Source organism: Nuphar pumila, chromosome 9 (genome assembly GCF_984573655.1).
Source record: "Nuphar pumila chromosome 9, dmNupPumi1.hap1.1, whole genome shotgun sequence".
Classification (NCBI taxonomy): domain Eukaryota; kingdom Viridiplantae; phylum Streptophyta; class Magnoliopsida; order Nymphaeales; family Nymphaeaceae; genus Nuphar; species Nuphar pumila.
The window spans coordinates 121,232,379-121,250,889 of NC_143257.1; the positions used below are offsets into that span (position 1 = coordinate 121,232,379).

The following is an 18,511-nucleotide window of genomic DNA, read 5'->3' on the forward strand; positions in this document are numbered from 1 at the left end:
ACATGACCCGTTAACGAAATGATCCGTTATCCATTTCTCTTTTCCCAATATTTAATCTAAATAGAAACAATAAATATGGGACAAAAAGAACATTGGACTTAAAATGGATATGGCCCTAAAGGGCCAATTACCCTAACCTTAACTTGAACCCGGCCTGACTCAGCTTGGCATGGCGCGATGGGCGGGCGGGCGCACACATGTGTGTGTGGTAGCCATCCTATCCCCTTGTTCTTTGGAACAAGTGATAGAATCTCCATGTAGGTTATAAAGCCCACAACCTTTTTGAGATTCTTCAGTATGGGACTATTCCACATCATCAAAGTCCAAAAGCACTACATAAAGGAGTAGTGCCCAATTGTTTTCTTCTTTGAATTACCTCCTCATCTCTTCCTACATCCAACATTTTCCCACAAATTCAAAAAATGAAAACAGGAGGAAACAAAGATGCAAGATGGAGTAATATGTAGCAAAACATATCATGCTTTCAGTAATGGTACCTTTTGGTTTGAACACTACAAGAAAATACGTTGTTAGCGACGGACTTTAGCGACAGAAATATTTCGTCGCTACTTAGCGACGGATTAACGAGCGACAAACATCCGTCGCTATAATTAATGAAGCTTACGAAAATAGCGATGGAATATAGTTCGTCGCTTCTTAGCGAAGGATTTTGCGACATATTGTTTTGTCGTTATGGCCGCACCATTTGGCATCGATGTTTGCGACAAAATCTAGCCTGTCGCTACTTAGTGACGGACTTGGCGACGACATATAGTCCGTCGCTCGTTTCGTAAATTTGATTTACGTTGGCTTAGCGATGAATTAATTCCGTCACTAAGTTTCGAATAACCCTAATCCCAGACAGTTTTCCTTTTCTTCTTTCGCTGCTCCTGCCGTTCGCCGTTCACCGGTCCCACTCCCGCCGTTCGCCGGTCCCACCGTCCGTCGCTCCCACCGCCCGGAGACAGGTAAAGGACCCCCCCCCCCCCCCCCCCCCGCGCGCAATTTCCGGCAGGGGGTCGACCCCCTGCTGTTCCGACAGGGGGTCGACCCCCTGCCTTTCCGGCAGGGGGTCGACTCACTAGCGGAAAGGCTGGGGGTCGACCCCCTGCCCAAACAGGGGGTCAATTAACCCCCTATGTTCCGTAAGGGGGTTAACCCCCTATGTTCCGTAACGGGGTCGACCCCCTGCCGGAACAGCAGGGGAGTCGACCCCTTGCCGGAACAACCTCTTTTTTTTTCGTGGTGACTTCATTTTAAAACAGTATTTTTTTGTGCAGATTTTTCAACGAAACCAGCTCGTGCTCAACCACCTGTGGTAAGTAAGTGACAAAAACAATGCAAATCGGGTAAATACCTGTGGTGAGTAAGTGATGCAAGTGTATCACATGTTATTTAATTTGTTAGATGTAACACTTTATTGTTCACACACTCACTTAGTTGTTGATATTTAGGGTTGCTTTGTTGGAGTTCGGAGATCATGCTGAGCATGATTTTAATGTATGAATATTGAAGTGTTCTTATTTTTGGAGTACGGAGTCCATGCTAGGCATGGTAGTAGTTAGTGAGATATTGAAGTGTGTTTGCTGTAGGTACATATTTTCCATTTGTTTGATATGAATGATTACATTGTATTGCAATGTTTGATGTAATTGTATCCATGCTTGCATGCAGTTACTTTCAATTTGATTATGACTTCCATGTGAAATTGTATAATGAAAGCATGTTTCAAATGCTTGTATCGTGTCATTAATAGTTTGCACATGAAAATATTAAGTTATCAATGCATGCATCAAAATTCTTGTTATTGTATGACATAATATATTGCATGATAAATTTGATATTTTCTTCATCGTAGCATTCTGATTGTTTTCTTTTAATTCATTAGGCTATTATTCGTAACATCATAAGAAAATGACTGCAAACCGTGAGTGGATGTACCGTAGGATAGTGGACAATGAGTTATCACATGAATATATGGATGGTGTTGACAATTTTATTGAATTTGCAATGGCAAGTGCCAGTACAGTGGATCCCACATGTCAAATTAGGTGTCCCTGCAAGATTTGTAAGAATAATCGATTTGTAGAACCTCATAGCATTAGACATCACCTATACAAGAAGGGTTTTGTGAGTGATTATCAGAACTAGATGTTTCATGAAGAAGAATTTAGAAACGATTTTAATGCACGGGTGAATGTGGTGCACGATAATCCATATACGAATTTGATATTTGATGCCGCAGGAACAGAACTGGGTTCTCCTATGAGTTCTAGTGATGTAAGAACTGCCGTAGATGAAGAATCACCAAACGATGCAGCTAGTAGATTTTATGATTTACTTAGAGATGCTGATGAGCCACTTTAGAACGGTTGCGAGAGTCACACTATCTTGTCTGCAGTTCTTCAACTAATGAATTTGAAGTCCGAGTATAATTTGAGTCAATCATGTTTTGACCGTTTGTGCATGATTGTGAAGAGTATGTTGCCCAAAGATGAGAAATTGCCACAAAATTTCTATCGTGCAAAAGTTATGGTCAACGCTTTAGGTATGAGTTACAAAAAGATTGATGATTGTCCAAATCACTGCATGTTGTATTTCAAGGAGCAAGAAAATAACATATCATGCCCGTCATGTGGGCATCCTCGGTTCAAGCTAAAGACAAGAGGCAATGGTAGCACGAGATCAAAGGAAGTTTCATACAAGTCGCTCTGCTACTTTTCTATCACTCCTAGATTGCAGCGATTGTATATGTTTTCAAGGACAACTAAACGTATGAGATGGCATGCAAATAAAGTTCGACACGATGAAAACAAGATCACGCATCCTGTTGACGCTGAAGCTTGGAAGCACTTTGATCGTACTCATCAGAACTTCGCAATGAAAGTGCGAAATGTTAGACTCGGTCTATGTACAAATGGATTTAATCCATTTGGGGGTAGATCAACTCCATACTCATGCTGGTCAGTATTTGTAACTCCATACAACCTTCCACCAAGCTTGTGTATGAAATGTCCAAATCTTTTCTTGTCTCTGTTGATCCCTGGTCCGACCTCACCTGACCAAAATCTTGATCTATATTTAAGGCCATTGATTGATGAACTAAATGTGCTTTTGATCTTTGCAATTGTGGCCATATTGTCACAATGCACAAATATTGCAGGAATTGGTTTGCTTATTAAAAAAAGTTTTTCTAAAAGTCCCTTTAACCATTCAGCTTCCATTCATGTAATATCTAAAGCACAAAGCTCAGACTCAAAAGTAGACCGTGACAAGATGATCTGCTTTACTGATCTCCAAGCGACTGCACCGCCACCCAAGGTAAATATATACCCTATTATGCCATAACTTCCAGAGTTCATGGCTATCCAGCTCGCATCACTATATCCCTCAAGAACGGTAGAGAATCTCTTGTAATGCAAACTCAAAGAAATAATTCATTTCAGGTACCTAAGTACCCTGTCCAATGCCTTTCAATGAGTGTGATTTGGACAACTTGTGTATATACTTAATTTTGTCATAGAGAATGAAATATTCGGTCTCGTGCAATTTGCAAGATACATCAAACTTCCAATAATCTGAAAATACCTTAATTGAGACACAGGAACACCAGTCATATTCTTATAAAGAGGAGTAGAAGGATCATATGGAGTTGTTACAAATCTTTCTTGGTCATAGCTAAAATTTTTGAGTACTTTCTCAACAAAGTGAGTTTGAGAAATAACTATTCCATCAGCTGAATGAGTCATCTTTAAGCCTAAGATCACATTTGCAATTTCTATATCCTTCATATCAAATTTACTACTAAGAAACGACTTTGTCTCATTCATAATTCTCATATTGAAACCAAACAATAGAATATCATCTATATATATGCATAAAATGATATATGCATCACTTTTAACTTTATAATAAACACATTTATTATATTCATTGAAAACAAAGCCAAATGATAAAATAACTTTATCAAATTTCTCATGTCATTGTTTAGAAGCTTGTTTCAGTCCATATAATGATTTAACAAGTCTATAAACTTTATTTTCATTACTAGAAGCTACAAAACCCTTAGGTTGATCCATATAGATCTTTTCTTCAAGATCGTCATACAAAAAGGCAGTCTTCACGTCCATTTGATGGACCAGGAGATCATAAATAGAGGCCAGTGCAATAAGCACCCTAATTGTGGTTATCCGAGTAACCGAAGAATATGTGTCAAAATAATTTATTCATTCTTTTTGTTTGAACCCCTTGGCAACTAGTCTAACCTTGTACTTATCAATGGATCAATCTGATTTTAACTTCTTCTTAAAGATCTATTTGCACCCAATAGTGTAGCTACCACGAGGGAGGTCTACCAGTTCCCAAGTGCCATTAGAGACAATGTAGTCAATTTCACTCTTTATGACTTCTTTTCAATGTCTTGCTTTAAGTGAAGTCATTGCATCTCAGAAAGTGGGAGAATCATCCTCAATAAGGTAAGTAATATAATCACTTCCCAAATTCTTGGTAATTCATGGTCTCTTGCTCCTTCTTGGTTCAACCACTTCCTCGAACTCATTTGGTCCAGAGTGAGAATAAGATGGCTCAACCCCCACATATGTCATCCTTTTTATATGTTCGAGAATGAAACCAGAAGTTGAAGGTACATCTAAAAAAAAGGATTCTGAGGTACACCAACTTTCATGGGAAATACATTATCAAAGAATGTAGCTTCTCAAAACTCAACAATATAGTTTACATCTATATCAGATATCTCAAACTTAATTACTAAGAACTTATAGGCATAACTGTTCTCCACATAACCCAAAAAGACAATATCTGCGGTTTTAGGACCCAACTTCTTCCTATTGTGCTCTGAGACCAGTCTTTGAGGTATTTTAAGCTAGATTTTCTATTTCTCCAGAGTTCAAATTGGCTACTATTTTTATGCTTCTGGAGAACTCTATTCAGAATATGACAAGCTGTATTCAGAGCATCCTCCCACATATAGGTAGGTAATCCAAAACTCCCAAGTAGAGCATTTATCATGTCAGTTAGGGTTCTATTCTTTCTTTCTGCAATCTCATTAGATTGAGAAGATTATGGAGCGGTAAACTCATGAATTATGCCAACGAATTTGCAATATTCATCAAGTTTGTTAGACATATATTTTCTCCCTCTATCAGACCTAAATCTTTTAAGTTTTCTACTAGTTTGTGTTTCTATTTCATTCTTAAAAATAAAAAACTTATCAAAAGTTTCAGCTTTTGATTTTAGCAGATACACATAACAATATTTAGTGTCATTATCTATAAAAGTGATAAAGTACTTTTTATGATTTTTAGTTAATACTTCATTAAACTCACAAATATCTGTGTGCACCAGATCCAATATTTCAGAATCTCTACCAATTGTATGGAATGGTTTCCTACATTATTTTGCTTGCACATAAATTTCACACTTTTTAGTTTTATCTATGGAATGTTCATAAATCATTTTCAAGTTCATCATGTATTTTACAGAATTGAAATTCACATGACCTAATCTATTATGCTATAAGTCAGATGATTCTATATTGTAAGCAACATTAGACAATGAATCAAAAGAAATATCATTCTCTAATTTATTACTGTAAACATATTCAAGATGAAGTTTAAACAAACCATCATCTAAATACCCCTTGCCAATAAATGTTCCAGAATGTAAAATAGCAATTTTATTATATTTAAAATTAAACACATAACCCTCTCTAACTAGACATGAACCACTTAAAATATCACTTATAATTGCAAGCACATGGTGCACTCTATGTAAAGATAGAACTCGTCTTGAAGGAAACTTAAGGTTCACGCATCCAATCCCCAACACCTTTGCAGCCGTGGAGTTGCCCATATTCACGAATCTGCCTGCAACAGCCTGGTATGAGACAAAGACAGACCTATCAGCACAAACGTGCACATTAACCCCAGTGTCAACCAACCACTCAGTTGGCTTATAAACATGATAGATTTGAGGGTTAACAGAAACATACCCAACACTGATCCCAATGACCTCAGTCACCATATTGACTTGAGACATACCATCTATGGTCCCATGAGCCTTGGCCTTCTTGAAAGGACATTCCTTAGCCCAGTGCCCAACCTGTCCACAGTTTCAGCAAGGTTTGTTCTTTGCCTTATTTTGGATTTTGGCCTTAGGTTTAAATTGGTTTTTCATTGCAGGTTTCGCCTTTTGTCCCTTGCCTTTAAAAGATTCGTTCATCATATTCACTTTAGGCAGTTCAGTTGACATCACAACATGTTTCTGACTCCTATGCTCTTCCTCAATGGCTATGGCTACTGTTAGATTATCCAGAGAAATCTTTCATCTACGGTGCTTGAGAGACATACCAAAGTCTACCCAAGACTTAAGAAAGTTTCATATCAGCCTCAGCCAAACTATGAAGCAATAGCAGAAACTCATGTGCCTGTTCAGTGACCCATACAATTATACAGTCAGCTCAACTTGATCCTCAAAGGTGCACATGCCTCGTACATCCAAAGATTTTAACATTTCAAAATAATTTAGTCTCAACTAATTGATCAACTGAATATGAGTAATGAGATTGTTGGCAACTTTTGCCACCAAATGGTTCTTTCCTTTTACAGTTTCATGCGTTCTTGAAAGAAGAAATGGTTTTCATAGAGAAACTCTGGATTCTCCCAAAGCAAGCTCTTCTGAAGCTAATACGGCTGCTAGCATTCACTGTGCTTAGCATTCAAAAAATTATATTTGAGCAGCACTGACACCAGAAACATCGATAATGGTATTTCTAGGTTATAGAGACAACGAACCTATGCAGAAAACACAAGAAAGAGGATAAATTTATAGGGAGAGGGAGAGCAGGATGGCAACAGGTCAGAGGGTTTTTCTTTTTAAGGAGAGAGGTCTCCGGCGAGGTGCATCTGACGAGGTGGGAGAGTGACATATGTCGCCTGAGATGGAGGTTCCAGCGAGCGGTGTTCGGCAAGTTAGGAGAGATAAATCTCGTCTGATGTGAGAGAGAGAGTAGGGTTTGAGGGGTGGGGGAAAGCACTAGCATCGGAGAGTAGGTTTCGGCGAGCAAGGAACTCTGGCTGGTGGGCATTCGGATATGAGAGAGAGAGAGAGAGAGAGAGAGAGAGAAATGGGTGTTCTTGCAAGCTGCATCAGCCGGCTAGGGTTCAGAAGAGCTTAGTCTTCTTAGACGTCTCTGCTTTCCATGGGAGAGAGAGAGCGGTTGCAAAGAGAGAAGCAGAGAAAGAGGGGAAAGGGCCGACCTCCAACGTTGAAGGAGTGCGGCGTCCAACTGCGCTCCGGCAGTGTTAGGCTTCTGACTAAGGTTGCAAGGAGAGAGAGTGTGTGCAAAAAGTGAAAAGATCAGGTGCAATATGATGGAACAATTATTTGTGCATTAAGCACTTGATCACCGTCACTCGTACGGATGGGGCCTCTAGGGATGGCAATGGACCAGGACAAGGTCTCCACCCTCGCCCCTTCTCAAAATCTGGACCTCCATCCTGCACGGATTTGGATTTTAACCTCCATCCCCGTTTCGTGTCCTTCATCTCCGGTCCGAACGGAAGCGAGGCAGGGTGGGGCCTCTTTTTTTCTCGATCAATTGCCATTTCTTAGAAGGATTGGGGACACGGCAAGGTTGGGCAAGGCGGGAATCGAGACGGGGATGAGGAAAAGTGTAGGTCCATACCTGCACGGGTTTTGATTTTAACCTTCATCCCTACCTCCATCCCTGTTTTATGTGCTTCATCGTCGGCCCAAACAGGGTGAGGTCGCCTTGTTTTCCCCCCGGTCCACTCCCAAGGCTAGATGGAGGACAATGCACAAATTTTGTGCCATGTGATTGCACCCAGTCCGGACTCGTGCAAAAGGGGTTAAAAGGGTTTTAAATAACCCTTATGCTGGGCCAGCGCAATTGCGTTTTGATTAAGCTGCTAAGGATTAAGCAGCTAAGCATTTGCCATATATATATATATATATATATATATATATAGATAGATAGATAGATAGATAGAGAGAGAGATGGTCCTGAAATATGTTTTTGTTAAATTAGTTTTTTTTTACTGAATAAATTACTGAGTTATCATTTTGTTCAACAAAAAAGCTCAAACCTTTCAGTAATTTAACAAAATTGTCATGGTTCAGCTAAATTATCAAAAAAGACATTTAGAAAACCGATGTCATTTTAAAATCAATATTTTGGTCACCACTGCCCTTCATCCGTGAATAAGCAGTAAAAAAGTGCGTTATGTCCATCACTTAATTTAGTTTGCCCTAATTTGAGGGCAGGTGAGGTGGGTAGGATGATCCGCAGACCTTACTCCATTTAAACATATTTGGTACGCCCCTATGGTGCAACTAAATGAAATTGCTGGTTCTGGTACGTATTATTTTTTCTTAGTAGGCAATAGGGCAGTCAACGGGTCGGGTTTATCCGGACCCGACCCATACCAAACCCTATAGGGTGGGTATGGTGATAAATAAGAGGATCTGTTTAAGACCCGGGTCCAGACCCAAAGGTCCAATTAATACATAGAACCGGGTATAGTTTGTGAAATTTTATACCAGACCTGGGCCCGACTCGAGTTCTGATTAAGACCCCAAAATTTTCAATGTAAAATGATACAAAATATTATTTTACCGGGTCTGGTTCATGTAGTTTTATCGGGTCCAGGTATGATTTCTCTTATGGTGGGTCCGATTAGACTGGGATCCAGACCCGATACCTTACCCAAAAATCGGGTTCAGGTCTGGTTTCACCTGGGTCTAAACCAAACCCGACCAGTTGATACCCCTAATAGGCAAGCTGTTCATTCTTGGTGTAAGATGTTTTCACACATATAGGTTTAGCTAGGGCATTTACACCACGACCCAAATAGGACTCACTCACCAGTATCTTAGCAAGGGGGAGTCCAAACCACGGTCTTAAATCAACTTAGGACTTGAGAGTCTCACAGTTAGAGGGAGAACATGAGCTAAGCCTGAAACCATTCAAGCTTGACATGGCAAAGCTGAACAAGGTTCTGGCCAACTCTAGCTTGAACAAGGCTTGAACTGCGATCTAGGGATGTCATTGGATATCTGACTGAAACCGAATCTAATTAGGCAGATTCCGCAAAGCAAACAGGATCTGATTATTAATTGGATTCAGATTCACTATGCAGATTTATACCTGAAACCAATGGACTGTCAAACCCTATAAAATATAAAACATATCTTATTAGTTAATCATATTCAGATTCGGTTCACCTTTTCCCCATCCGATCCTCGATCCGATTATAGCTAGATCACATAAGGTCGGATGCGGTAATGCCTCGATCCGAATAGAGGAGATAGGAATTGAAGCTATCACCTTTAAAGAGGAAAAACATCAAAACATTGCATTAAGAAGTTGTTTGACACTATTAGATAAGTGGTCATGAGTCATTATCTCCACCTTCTTAACCTTGTCCTCGGCACCTTCCTCCTTCACCCATCTCCAAATCCCTCCTTTTACTCTCTCCTGATTTTTTTTTCTAGGCAAGCTGGGGTTAGGCAGACCCCCCACCCCCACCCCTCCCGCAAGTTATACAACGTACCATTGGGATAGGGATGGCACGGACCGGAGGGAAACAGGGCCCCGCCCACCTCACCCCGTTTGGACTGGGGATGGAGAACATTAAGCGGGGATGGAGGTTAAAATCAAAACCCGTGCAGGGATGGAGACGGTAATGGACTTACCCTTTTCCATACCCCGTCCACGTCCCAATCCCCACCTTGCCCCGCCCCGCCCCCAATCCTTCTTTAGGGATGGCAATGAACCGAGAAAAAACAGAGCCCCGCCGGGCCGCCCCGCTTCACCCCATTTGGACCAGAGATGGAGGACATGAAACAGGGATGAAGGTTAAAATCAAAACCCATGCTGGGGATGGAGGCATGGAGGGCAGGATTTTGAGACGGGGCGAGGGTGGAGACATTGTCCCCCGCCCCAGTCCACTGCCATCCCTACATTGAGGTTTGAACTTGCAACCTCCCAACACAGAGTGACGCACTAACAGCTCCTACCAAACAAGCCGAGCCCCCGTTGGGTACTCTCTCCTGATAAATGATAAACACCAACTTCACACTCTCGCTTGCCATCTTCGAGGCAAAAATGAAAGACTTGCAAAGTTTTGGTTATCCATTCTAGTTTCCTTAGGCAAGATGGTGGTCAGAAACTTGAAGGCAGCGATCGGATTGCAAACAAGTCTGGCGATGCCAATGATGGAGAGACCAAAGCACAACTCGTCCCTGATGACGCAGATGACCATATGTCGGAGTTCATCATTTCTTGATCTTTCGGCAAATAGTCATATACTACCAGGGGGCTGCTCAAGTGCAGCCAAACACACCTATCTGTGCCCACGACAACCACCACGCCTTGAACCTGGTCCGCAGGTTATAACTGATGCTAGATGAACCCATGCCCATGATAAAAAACCCTTCATCCCTTTAACTTAAAACAGTACTGAAGAGTCGAACTAAACTCTTCTTTGTTTTGTAAATTTATCTAGTCCGTGGCACTAGGATCTTCAATGAGTGAAAGATTGAACTCTTAGAAAAGTAATAGCTAATTATATTCTTTCAATAAACCATGCCATAGTTAAGTCCAATATGCAGCCCAAATCATGCTATTAGTCAGGAGAAGATTCTCACAACAAACATTTGTATATGCACTCACAACTTACAGAATTTACACTTTAAAATAAAAGTTTTAAACTTAGTATATGCACTCACATCAATGGCTGCCGAGACGCTAATTCCCGTGCATGTAAACATTAGCAAACTCCGCACACCAGAGACTCGAATCCAAACAGTTCATTTTTATCATAAAGGAAAAACTGTTAAGACTCTACTGCAACATCCTTCGCAACAGAACCAACAGCAGAATCGGTGCTTCTCTGTCCTGAGACCTTTACATGGACTGGTTCCACAGTCTCAACAATTTTACTCCCGTTTCTATCTTTGCAAGAAGTCTTATTGTTGCCCTGATACTTGATGTTTTCGAGTGGACTACCAGTAGCACTCTTGTAGCTACCCAGACTGTGACGATTAACCTTCACACAAGCTGCTTTGGTTTCGGGATGGGATGGTGTTGAGCTGACTGCGTCACAGCTTTTCCGTCTGGAAAACTTGGGAGATTTTGCTCGAGTTGGCAGGGTCTGCAATATTAAGTAACAAATTCAAAGCTTAAGTGAAGTTTTTGAAATATACATACATACATACATACATACACAGAGAGAAGCCAAATTGGAAAACCTATTCAATCAAAACAAAAAAATTAAACAGCACGATTGTGTTGAGAGGTAGAGATGAAGATATTAGAATTCATCCACACAAGGATTCTGTTTTCATTACCATAAAAGCATGCCGATCATTCAACAAACAATTTGATGAACATATAAGTAGAGAACTTTAGGAAAACATCACATTCACAAGGTAGTATCGTGTAGAAAACTGGGTCCATCTTGCTACCTTTTTAAGTTCAACCTTGGGAGGAGGCCCCTGATGATAGAAGCTGGGAACAGGATTGGCTTTAAATGCCATACTCTTCCTAAGCTGCTTTAAGTATGCCTCTTCTGCCTCCTGGAACATTAGCTTGCTCATTTAGCTAGGGTTATATTAGTTTTAAGAAACTTTAAGAAACGAGAGATAAATACTAGGAAAAAGGTAATCAACTTCAATCTTTCAAAGATTTATAAACAACCACAATACAATCTGCACTTGCAGATGTACAGTTACACATACCTTGGCCTTAGCTTCATTCTGGCTTCTCTCAACCTCCAAAGCTTGGTGTTTCTCCTCTAACTTTGCATAAAACTGAGAAAATCAAACAACTATAGTTTCTGCATCAAATCCTTGATTAGGAATCAATTTTAACTAAGACTAAGAGGGCAGAAACATTACCTCCCTTCGCTTCTCTGCACGTTCAGTGGACCGAAAAGTAGGTGCTGATGGCACATATGATCTGGTTTTTGATGATCTAACTGATAATGTGGTTCTATACATTGTTAAGAGAAACACAGAAAGCATTGTGTAATCATCAGATGGACTAGTTAATAAATCAAGGATACGATGCAACAGAGCAAGCATCTTCATCATCAGGAGACTTTGCCGCCTCGGGTAGTAACACCTTTCTTGGCATGTTAGGTGAGGATGGCTTTAACACGAACAAGACAATGATAATCCATCAAAACAACAGAAAGTCAATAGTAAACACCATACCAAATCATCATTTACGTTACATAGGTACAAATTAGTACATATACACATACATATATTATAAACGTAAAACCAACATGCACACATGCACATACTATCAATATGTTTCAGTTGTACAAAATAGACTGCTGATTGTTCACATACCTAGAATGACACTGACACTGTTAAATATCTGCAGCTTTTTTTCAGCCACAGCATTTGTCTAGATATAATTCAGAAGCATATGTGAGATCAGTAGGCTTATCACTAACATCAACACAGTGTGTCTATGCATGTGCTTATATGTGCCCCTCTGCCGTAAAAGATTTGTTGCATGTCAAAAATGCACTCCCTCTGCATGTGTGTGCACCTTTGAGTGCTCGTGCATTGGCAGGTGGATCAGTGGCTTTTCCTGTTAGAAGATGCACCGCATCTTGCCAGATATTTTCTAAGCATGCATGAGGCCAAGGCACATGGATATTCATTACCCTTAATCTGTGCATGTGAGAGTGTGTGGATCTATTCCGATTTGCAAAGATGAGAATCATTTCACTAAAAAATTTGGTAAGTAAATGTGAGATAACCTGGGTGCTTGAGAAATTCATGAGGCTCTAACTGTTGTGTCCCTTGGGATAAACAAATCACCAGTTAATTGTCTGTAATTGAATATATGTGCCCCTATTTTTGCAGAAAATTGCTGCAGTCTGATATTCTCAAAATATACATGGCATCAGCATATCATTCTTTGCATGTGTCCATGAAAAAATGATTCCATATAATTGATAACTGTTTTGTCGCGATTTAGAAAACATACACGATATGAGAACAAGGCTATCATGCAGTGTTTGGCTGTACTTCGTCGACATCACCATCACCATCACCACCACTACACATAAAATAGGCATTTTATTCTGTATATATGAGAGAGAGTGAGTGCATGCAGGCATGCATATAACCCCTTCTGTAAAAGAAATGAAACATTCTGTGGGGGAGTTGAAATACATATTGGATCAGTTTAAGACAATTTAAGTTGCTTCACACATTCACAAAAAAATGTGCTTCTAAACTTTGTATCTAAAATCAAACCTGCTTCACCAAAATATTACAGCTTAACTTTTCAGATTGATTTGACAGGATCAGGCATATGAAGTATGTGATTCATGACAGATGCTAAATGGACACTTTACAAGCTTAAAAGAAGGTTAAGCATGTCTCGAACAAGAAAGAAAACATTACACTACCTGAGTCTTCTTTGGACCATTTGGAGACGTATGACTGCATGAATTTGACGATGATCTGTCTGCATTTACAGAGGCCGATTGAACCCCAACTGGCCTACTACCATTGAATGCACGCTTTTCAGTCTCCAGTGAAAATGGACTTGGAACTGTGGGGCTTGATCGAATGTTTCTAGTATTATCTGCACGTAAAAGAAGTACCATTTACAGATGGTTATGCAATTACATTATTAAATCCTCTTATCTATCATATCCATTCTTGCCATACCATTCAGAGGAGAAGTCAAATTTTTATGATTCCCACAAGATTCATATTTAATTGCCCCAGTTTCTTCTCCCCTGGCTTTTGAAAGTTTCTCAGGAGCTAAATGTTTTGAACTTTTTGTAGCATCTTGTTCCTTGTTTTCATTTTCGATGCACAAAGAACCAACTTTTCCAGAAATGCTGTCCTCACTTCCAACCTTTACTCGTTGGTGGTGTCCTGGTGCAGCCTGATTCTGACTGGTCATCTTATCTGACTCAATTTTCTCCGGAGTAGCCTGTGATTCAACCATGGTGCAGTCAGGTTGCAGATGCAGTGCTTGTCTCTCCATGCCCATACTGACAGTTTATCTTCTAGAAACACCAAAAAAGCAAAATACTTTGTTATCATAAGATTGTATTAGACCCTGGTTACAAAAATAACTAGCATATATTGGCATCTTATCATTACACCAAATATATATCTATTCATTAAGCAATTCATAGGAGACTGGAAATTTATAATTCACCAATGGCACGGTATATAGCACAGAAAAGTCTGTGAAAAATTACATAATTGATAATTAAAATCTGCAGCTCAGTCATCAACAACAATACAGATCAGTCTGTAAGAGTCCACTACGGCAATACGCCAACAACCCAAACACAATGAAAACAATAGCTGCATTGACAAAAGACTAGCATAGAAGAAGCATGTTATGTATGAAGCAACAATTTAAGGGACAGAATAGTCAGCTGAAACAGCACAGTTGAAGCAGGCTATAAATAGAATACTACCTACAGTCTGCAGCTAGGATCACCTGATATACGGCACCTAAAGTCCATCCTTTATATCAGTGTCAGACACTCCTTAGCCAACTGTTCGTGGTTTTACTTTTAGTACCATTGTTCCAAAAGCTTCAAAATGGAATGCATATATTCATGGTACAAACACGATAGTACAGCAACAAGTAAAACAGTGCACTATATTTAATAGATACCGTTCTTATATAAATTGTCACTGCTAAGTATGAGAATAGAAGTGACAATAATATCAATGAGGGAGATAACTGATCCAGCATCCGATTTTTATTAAAATTAAGCAGGGAAACAAGACCGAACGGTAAAAGTAAAAAAAGACAATGTAATTTTCTGAATGGTTTTCAAAATAAAAAGAAATCAGACGGTAAGTTAAAACTAAATAAATTAAAAATAATCCAGAGTCAGACAATTTTGTGTTGACGTAATTAAAACACATTGATTAAACTGTACCGAATTCAAAGAGACCACAGAAAAGGAAACAAAAAAGTTATACCCCATTAAATGGTCAGTAACTTCACCACAAGTAACAGATCCAATAACCAATAGCAAATAAAAAGATAAAAGACTATCCAAGAGTAACAGAGAAGACACCTAACGCTCTGTTTGGGAGCGGGACATGAGAGGGAGATGGTATTTAATGAGGATTTAATAAATACCACCTACCCCCACAGATGGTTGGGAACCCCATTTGGGAAGAAGAGAATGGTGTTGGGAGTGGAGATGGGCCATTTTCAACTACATCCTCACAAGGATGTTGTTGACAACTCCAGCCTCATCTCCCATAATCTCCTCCCTAACACCTGCTCCCAAACCGAGCTTAATGGCTGATCTGATCAGTCCAGAAATATACAGTTGGAAACAAATTAATTGTTCCAATCAAGTTATTGACTGTGAATCAACAAGAAAGACAACCATGCACCACGAACACATCACATTGTAAGGCAAAGTTCCTCCAAATAATTAAGAAGGGAGGAAAATTGAACTCTCTCAGGATTTTCCAATCCAATGTCCACCACAGCCAATCACATCTACCATCAGGATTTTTCCAATCCAACGTCCACCACAGCCAACCTCATCTGTTTCTGAATAGTAAAGTGGATTCCCCAAAACAGGACATATGGGAAACCAAAGTGCTTAGGTTGTATTTCGAATCTTTTGTTATTTCTGTAGAACGCGTCGTTTTGAAATCTTCCATGTTGGCAATTTTTTATTCTTAAAAATAAAAAGAAAGAGAGAAATATGAACCCTGTTTGTGGGAATTGCTGATGGTCACAAAAAAGTAAACAAGAAAAGGAAATACAATAGGAAAGAAAACCGAAATAAAAACTTGAGAGAGAGAGAGAGAGTTTTCTTTGGAGCTGGATGATCGTGGCACGAGGATAAAGTGGATTTACCATAAGATTTGCACGAAAAAATGGATTTGAAAATGGAGAGAGAGGCAAAGAAATGCTTCATAATATGGAGGATAAATTGGTATTTTAAAGACTTTAAGAAGAACAAACCGGTTGAACAAATTGAACTTAGTTCAAGTACTCTTTTGGTTAACTTAAACAAAAGGTATGATTTCGAATTATGTTAATAATTGGACATGATTATGAATTAAGTCCGCTATTTTCCATATAAAGAAAATATGCTAAAACTTGAGCTATCGAATTGCCATAAATTATATAAGAAAACAGAGAAGAAGAGAACACATCTAAGCTGCCACATAATAGAGAAAACTGGTAAAATGACGCCTAACTTACCACGATTTACACAAGCAGTGGCAGATCATATAAACAAAAAAATGAAAATGCAATAAAGAGCTATGAAATAAAATAAAAAATAAAAAACAGTAAGTGAAATGTTAAATGAGATCTTCAAAAAATAATGGAACAGCGAGAGAGAGAGAGAGAGAGAGAGAGAGAGAGAGATTATTTGTCCCTTTTCATTGGCATACAGAAGAGAAGCTACTCAAATACAAGCAATCACTGAAAATTTTACACGAAAAAAAAAGAAAGCAGTGATCGGGAAGATGAAGAACACGAATTTCCACCGATTCTCTCAGCCAAAACAAAACGCAGTCCCATCAAGAACACAAAAGAACGCACGTTTCCGCCGATTCTTTCTTCATCGCGAGAGAACGCAAAGATCAGGACCTCAGGAGATCGAAAAACCTCGCATTCCAGCCCGATTTCTTAACCGGAGCCAAAATGAGAGCAAAAAACCTCCGTTTCCAACGGATCTTCACAGCGAACGCAAAAAAACAGTAAATCCCGCCAATGAAACGCAAAATATCCCAAAAAATTACTAGAGAAGCATATTTAGACTAACGAAAGCAAAGAAAAGCCAATCTCTCGCGTCTCACCGTGAACAGATCAAAGAAAACCGCCTCTTTAACCTCGGATCGTCATCTTTCACCTCCTCTGCATCAACTCCGTCTTCAGAGAGTTCCTCACCAGAGAGGGAAGAAGAAGAGGGGAGGGAGGTAAGGGTGTTGACGGCGTGACCTGAAAGGCTCAAAACCCTAATACACACCGTCAGCGGGGTCGTCGTCGTCGTCAGAATACCGACTCGCGAAGTTCGAAAGACGTGCGCGGGATCGTATTTATTGGGCCCCCGACGGGTCCCGTGATTCGCGACTCTCTCTCTTTTCCTCCTTTTGACGACGCTCTTCTTTCTTTCGAAGGGTTGGCTTTTCTCCCTCTCTCTCTCTCTCTCTCTCTCTCTCTCTCTCTCTCGGGGTCACAGCGAACAATCTAAACGTCAAAAACTGAAAGGGACGTCGAGCGCGTCCCTCGTTCAAACTTTTATGACTAAACTACCCTGGCATTTTTGCCCGTAATAACAAAATTACCCCCATTAAATTGAAAACTGGAAAGTTTCAGATTTCGTGTTACAATTTTCGTTTGAGAAACGAGTGCATTGAAGATAATTCTGCCACGATAGAGAATTAAAGGTTTTGTTTCCGAAAATGTTCTCCACCTTTTGCGAGAATTCTAAATAGACGCCGCTAAAGGTCTGAGTTCCGCCGAAACCTTATAAAGCCTCCAGAAGCAGGAAAAAAAATGTGTCGTGATCAACCGCGCGTGTTTCATACACTTTGTGTGTCTGAGGATACTAGTGACAAATATTGCGAGATTTATGAAAATCTCGCGATAATATCGTGAGAAATTGCCTTACAGTTTAAAACGGTAATTTTTTGCTAGATTTTTAAAATATCTTAAGATTTATGAAAAAAACATAAATACAGTTATTTAAACACGATATTTACGTTTTAAACGGCTATTTATCATGAAAAAACAGTGTATTTTTATTTTTAAATAATTTTTATTAATATTTTCTTATAGAAATTATTTTTTATATTTTGTATTTATTTTTTATTGCCAAGATTTTGCCAAAAAAGCATGAGATTTATGAAATTTTTTCAAATTCTCGCAAGATTTATGAAAAATTTTCAAATTCTTGCAACTGTTTGAAAAACGAGATTTTGCCGTTTTTTAACGTTTGTCACTATGCTGATGATATATATATATATAATTTATTTTATTTTATTTTTCACGTATTTCTTGATGTTATTTATTTATATTTTGAAATTCTTGAATATATTTATTTTTCCAGGATTTTATTTAAAAACCCAAAAAAAATGAAAACTTTGAAAATCTCCCAAGAAGGCATAACCAGATTTGGATTTGGACAAGGACTTGGGAGATGGGGACCCTTTACCAGATTCGGTTGTGACTTATGATCACAGCTCTACACATCTCTCAACTTACCTGTACAATGAAGCAAATCGGATAAGAATTCTTGCCGAGTTCTTGCTCCTTGCTTCCTAATTTAAGTAAATGTTGCACATCGGTTTGGGGTACCCGGGCTTGGTCCAAGTCCTGGTTGTAGTGATCCAATCAGGCCAGATCTGATCTAAACAAAATTTAGCTGGTGGGCTCCATAAGGGCTTCGGTGTCGGTGAGTCAGTAACCTAGACTCTATCCCCCATC

General features: G+C 39.4%; 1 protein-coding gene across 2 annotated transcripts; it reads right to left on the minus strand.

Moving 5' to 3' along the window:
- Nucleotides 1–10,588: 10,588 nt before the first annotated feature.
- On the minus strand, nt 10,589–17,015 carry LOC149829138 (protein WVD2-like 2). 2 transcript variants are annotated; one of them, XM_090017292.1, is made up of 8 exons: nt 16,882–17,015; nt 13,741–14,087; nt 13,476–13,654; nt 12,108–12,193; nt 11,941–12,034; nt 11,782–11,853; nt 11,509–11,619; nt 10,589–11,195 (listed from the first exon to the last, which is right to left on the minus strand). In XM_090017292.1, exons 2-8 carry the CDS (start codon nt 14,069–14,071, stop codon nt 10,878–10,880), a joined length of 1,191 nt encoding a protein of 396 aa, XP_089873418.1. In that variant the 5' UTR covers nt 14,072–14,087; nt 16,882–17,015; the 3' UTR covers nt 10,589–10,877. The 2 variants fall into 2 exon arrangements, with proteins under 2 accessions (XP_089873418.1, XP_089873417.1); XM_090017291.1 differs by having other exon boundaries at nt 13,741–14,084; nt 16,882–16,997.
- Nucleotides 17,016–18,511: the final 1,496 nt, after the last annotated feature.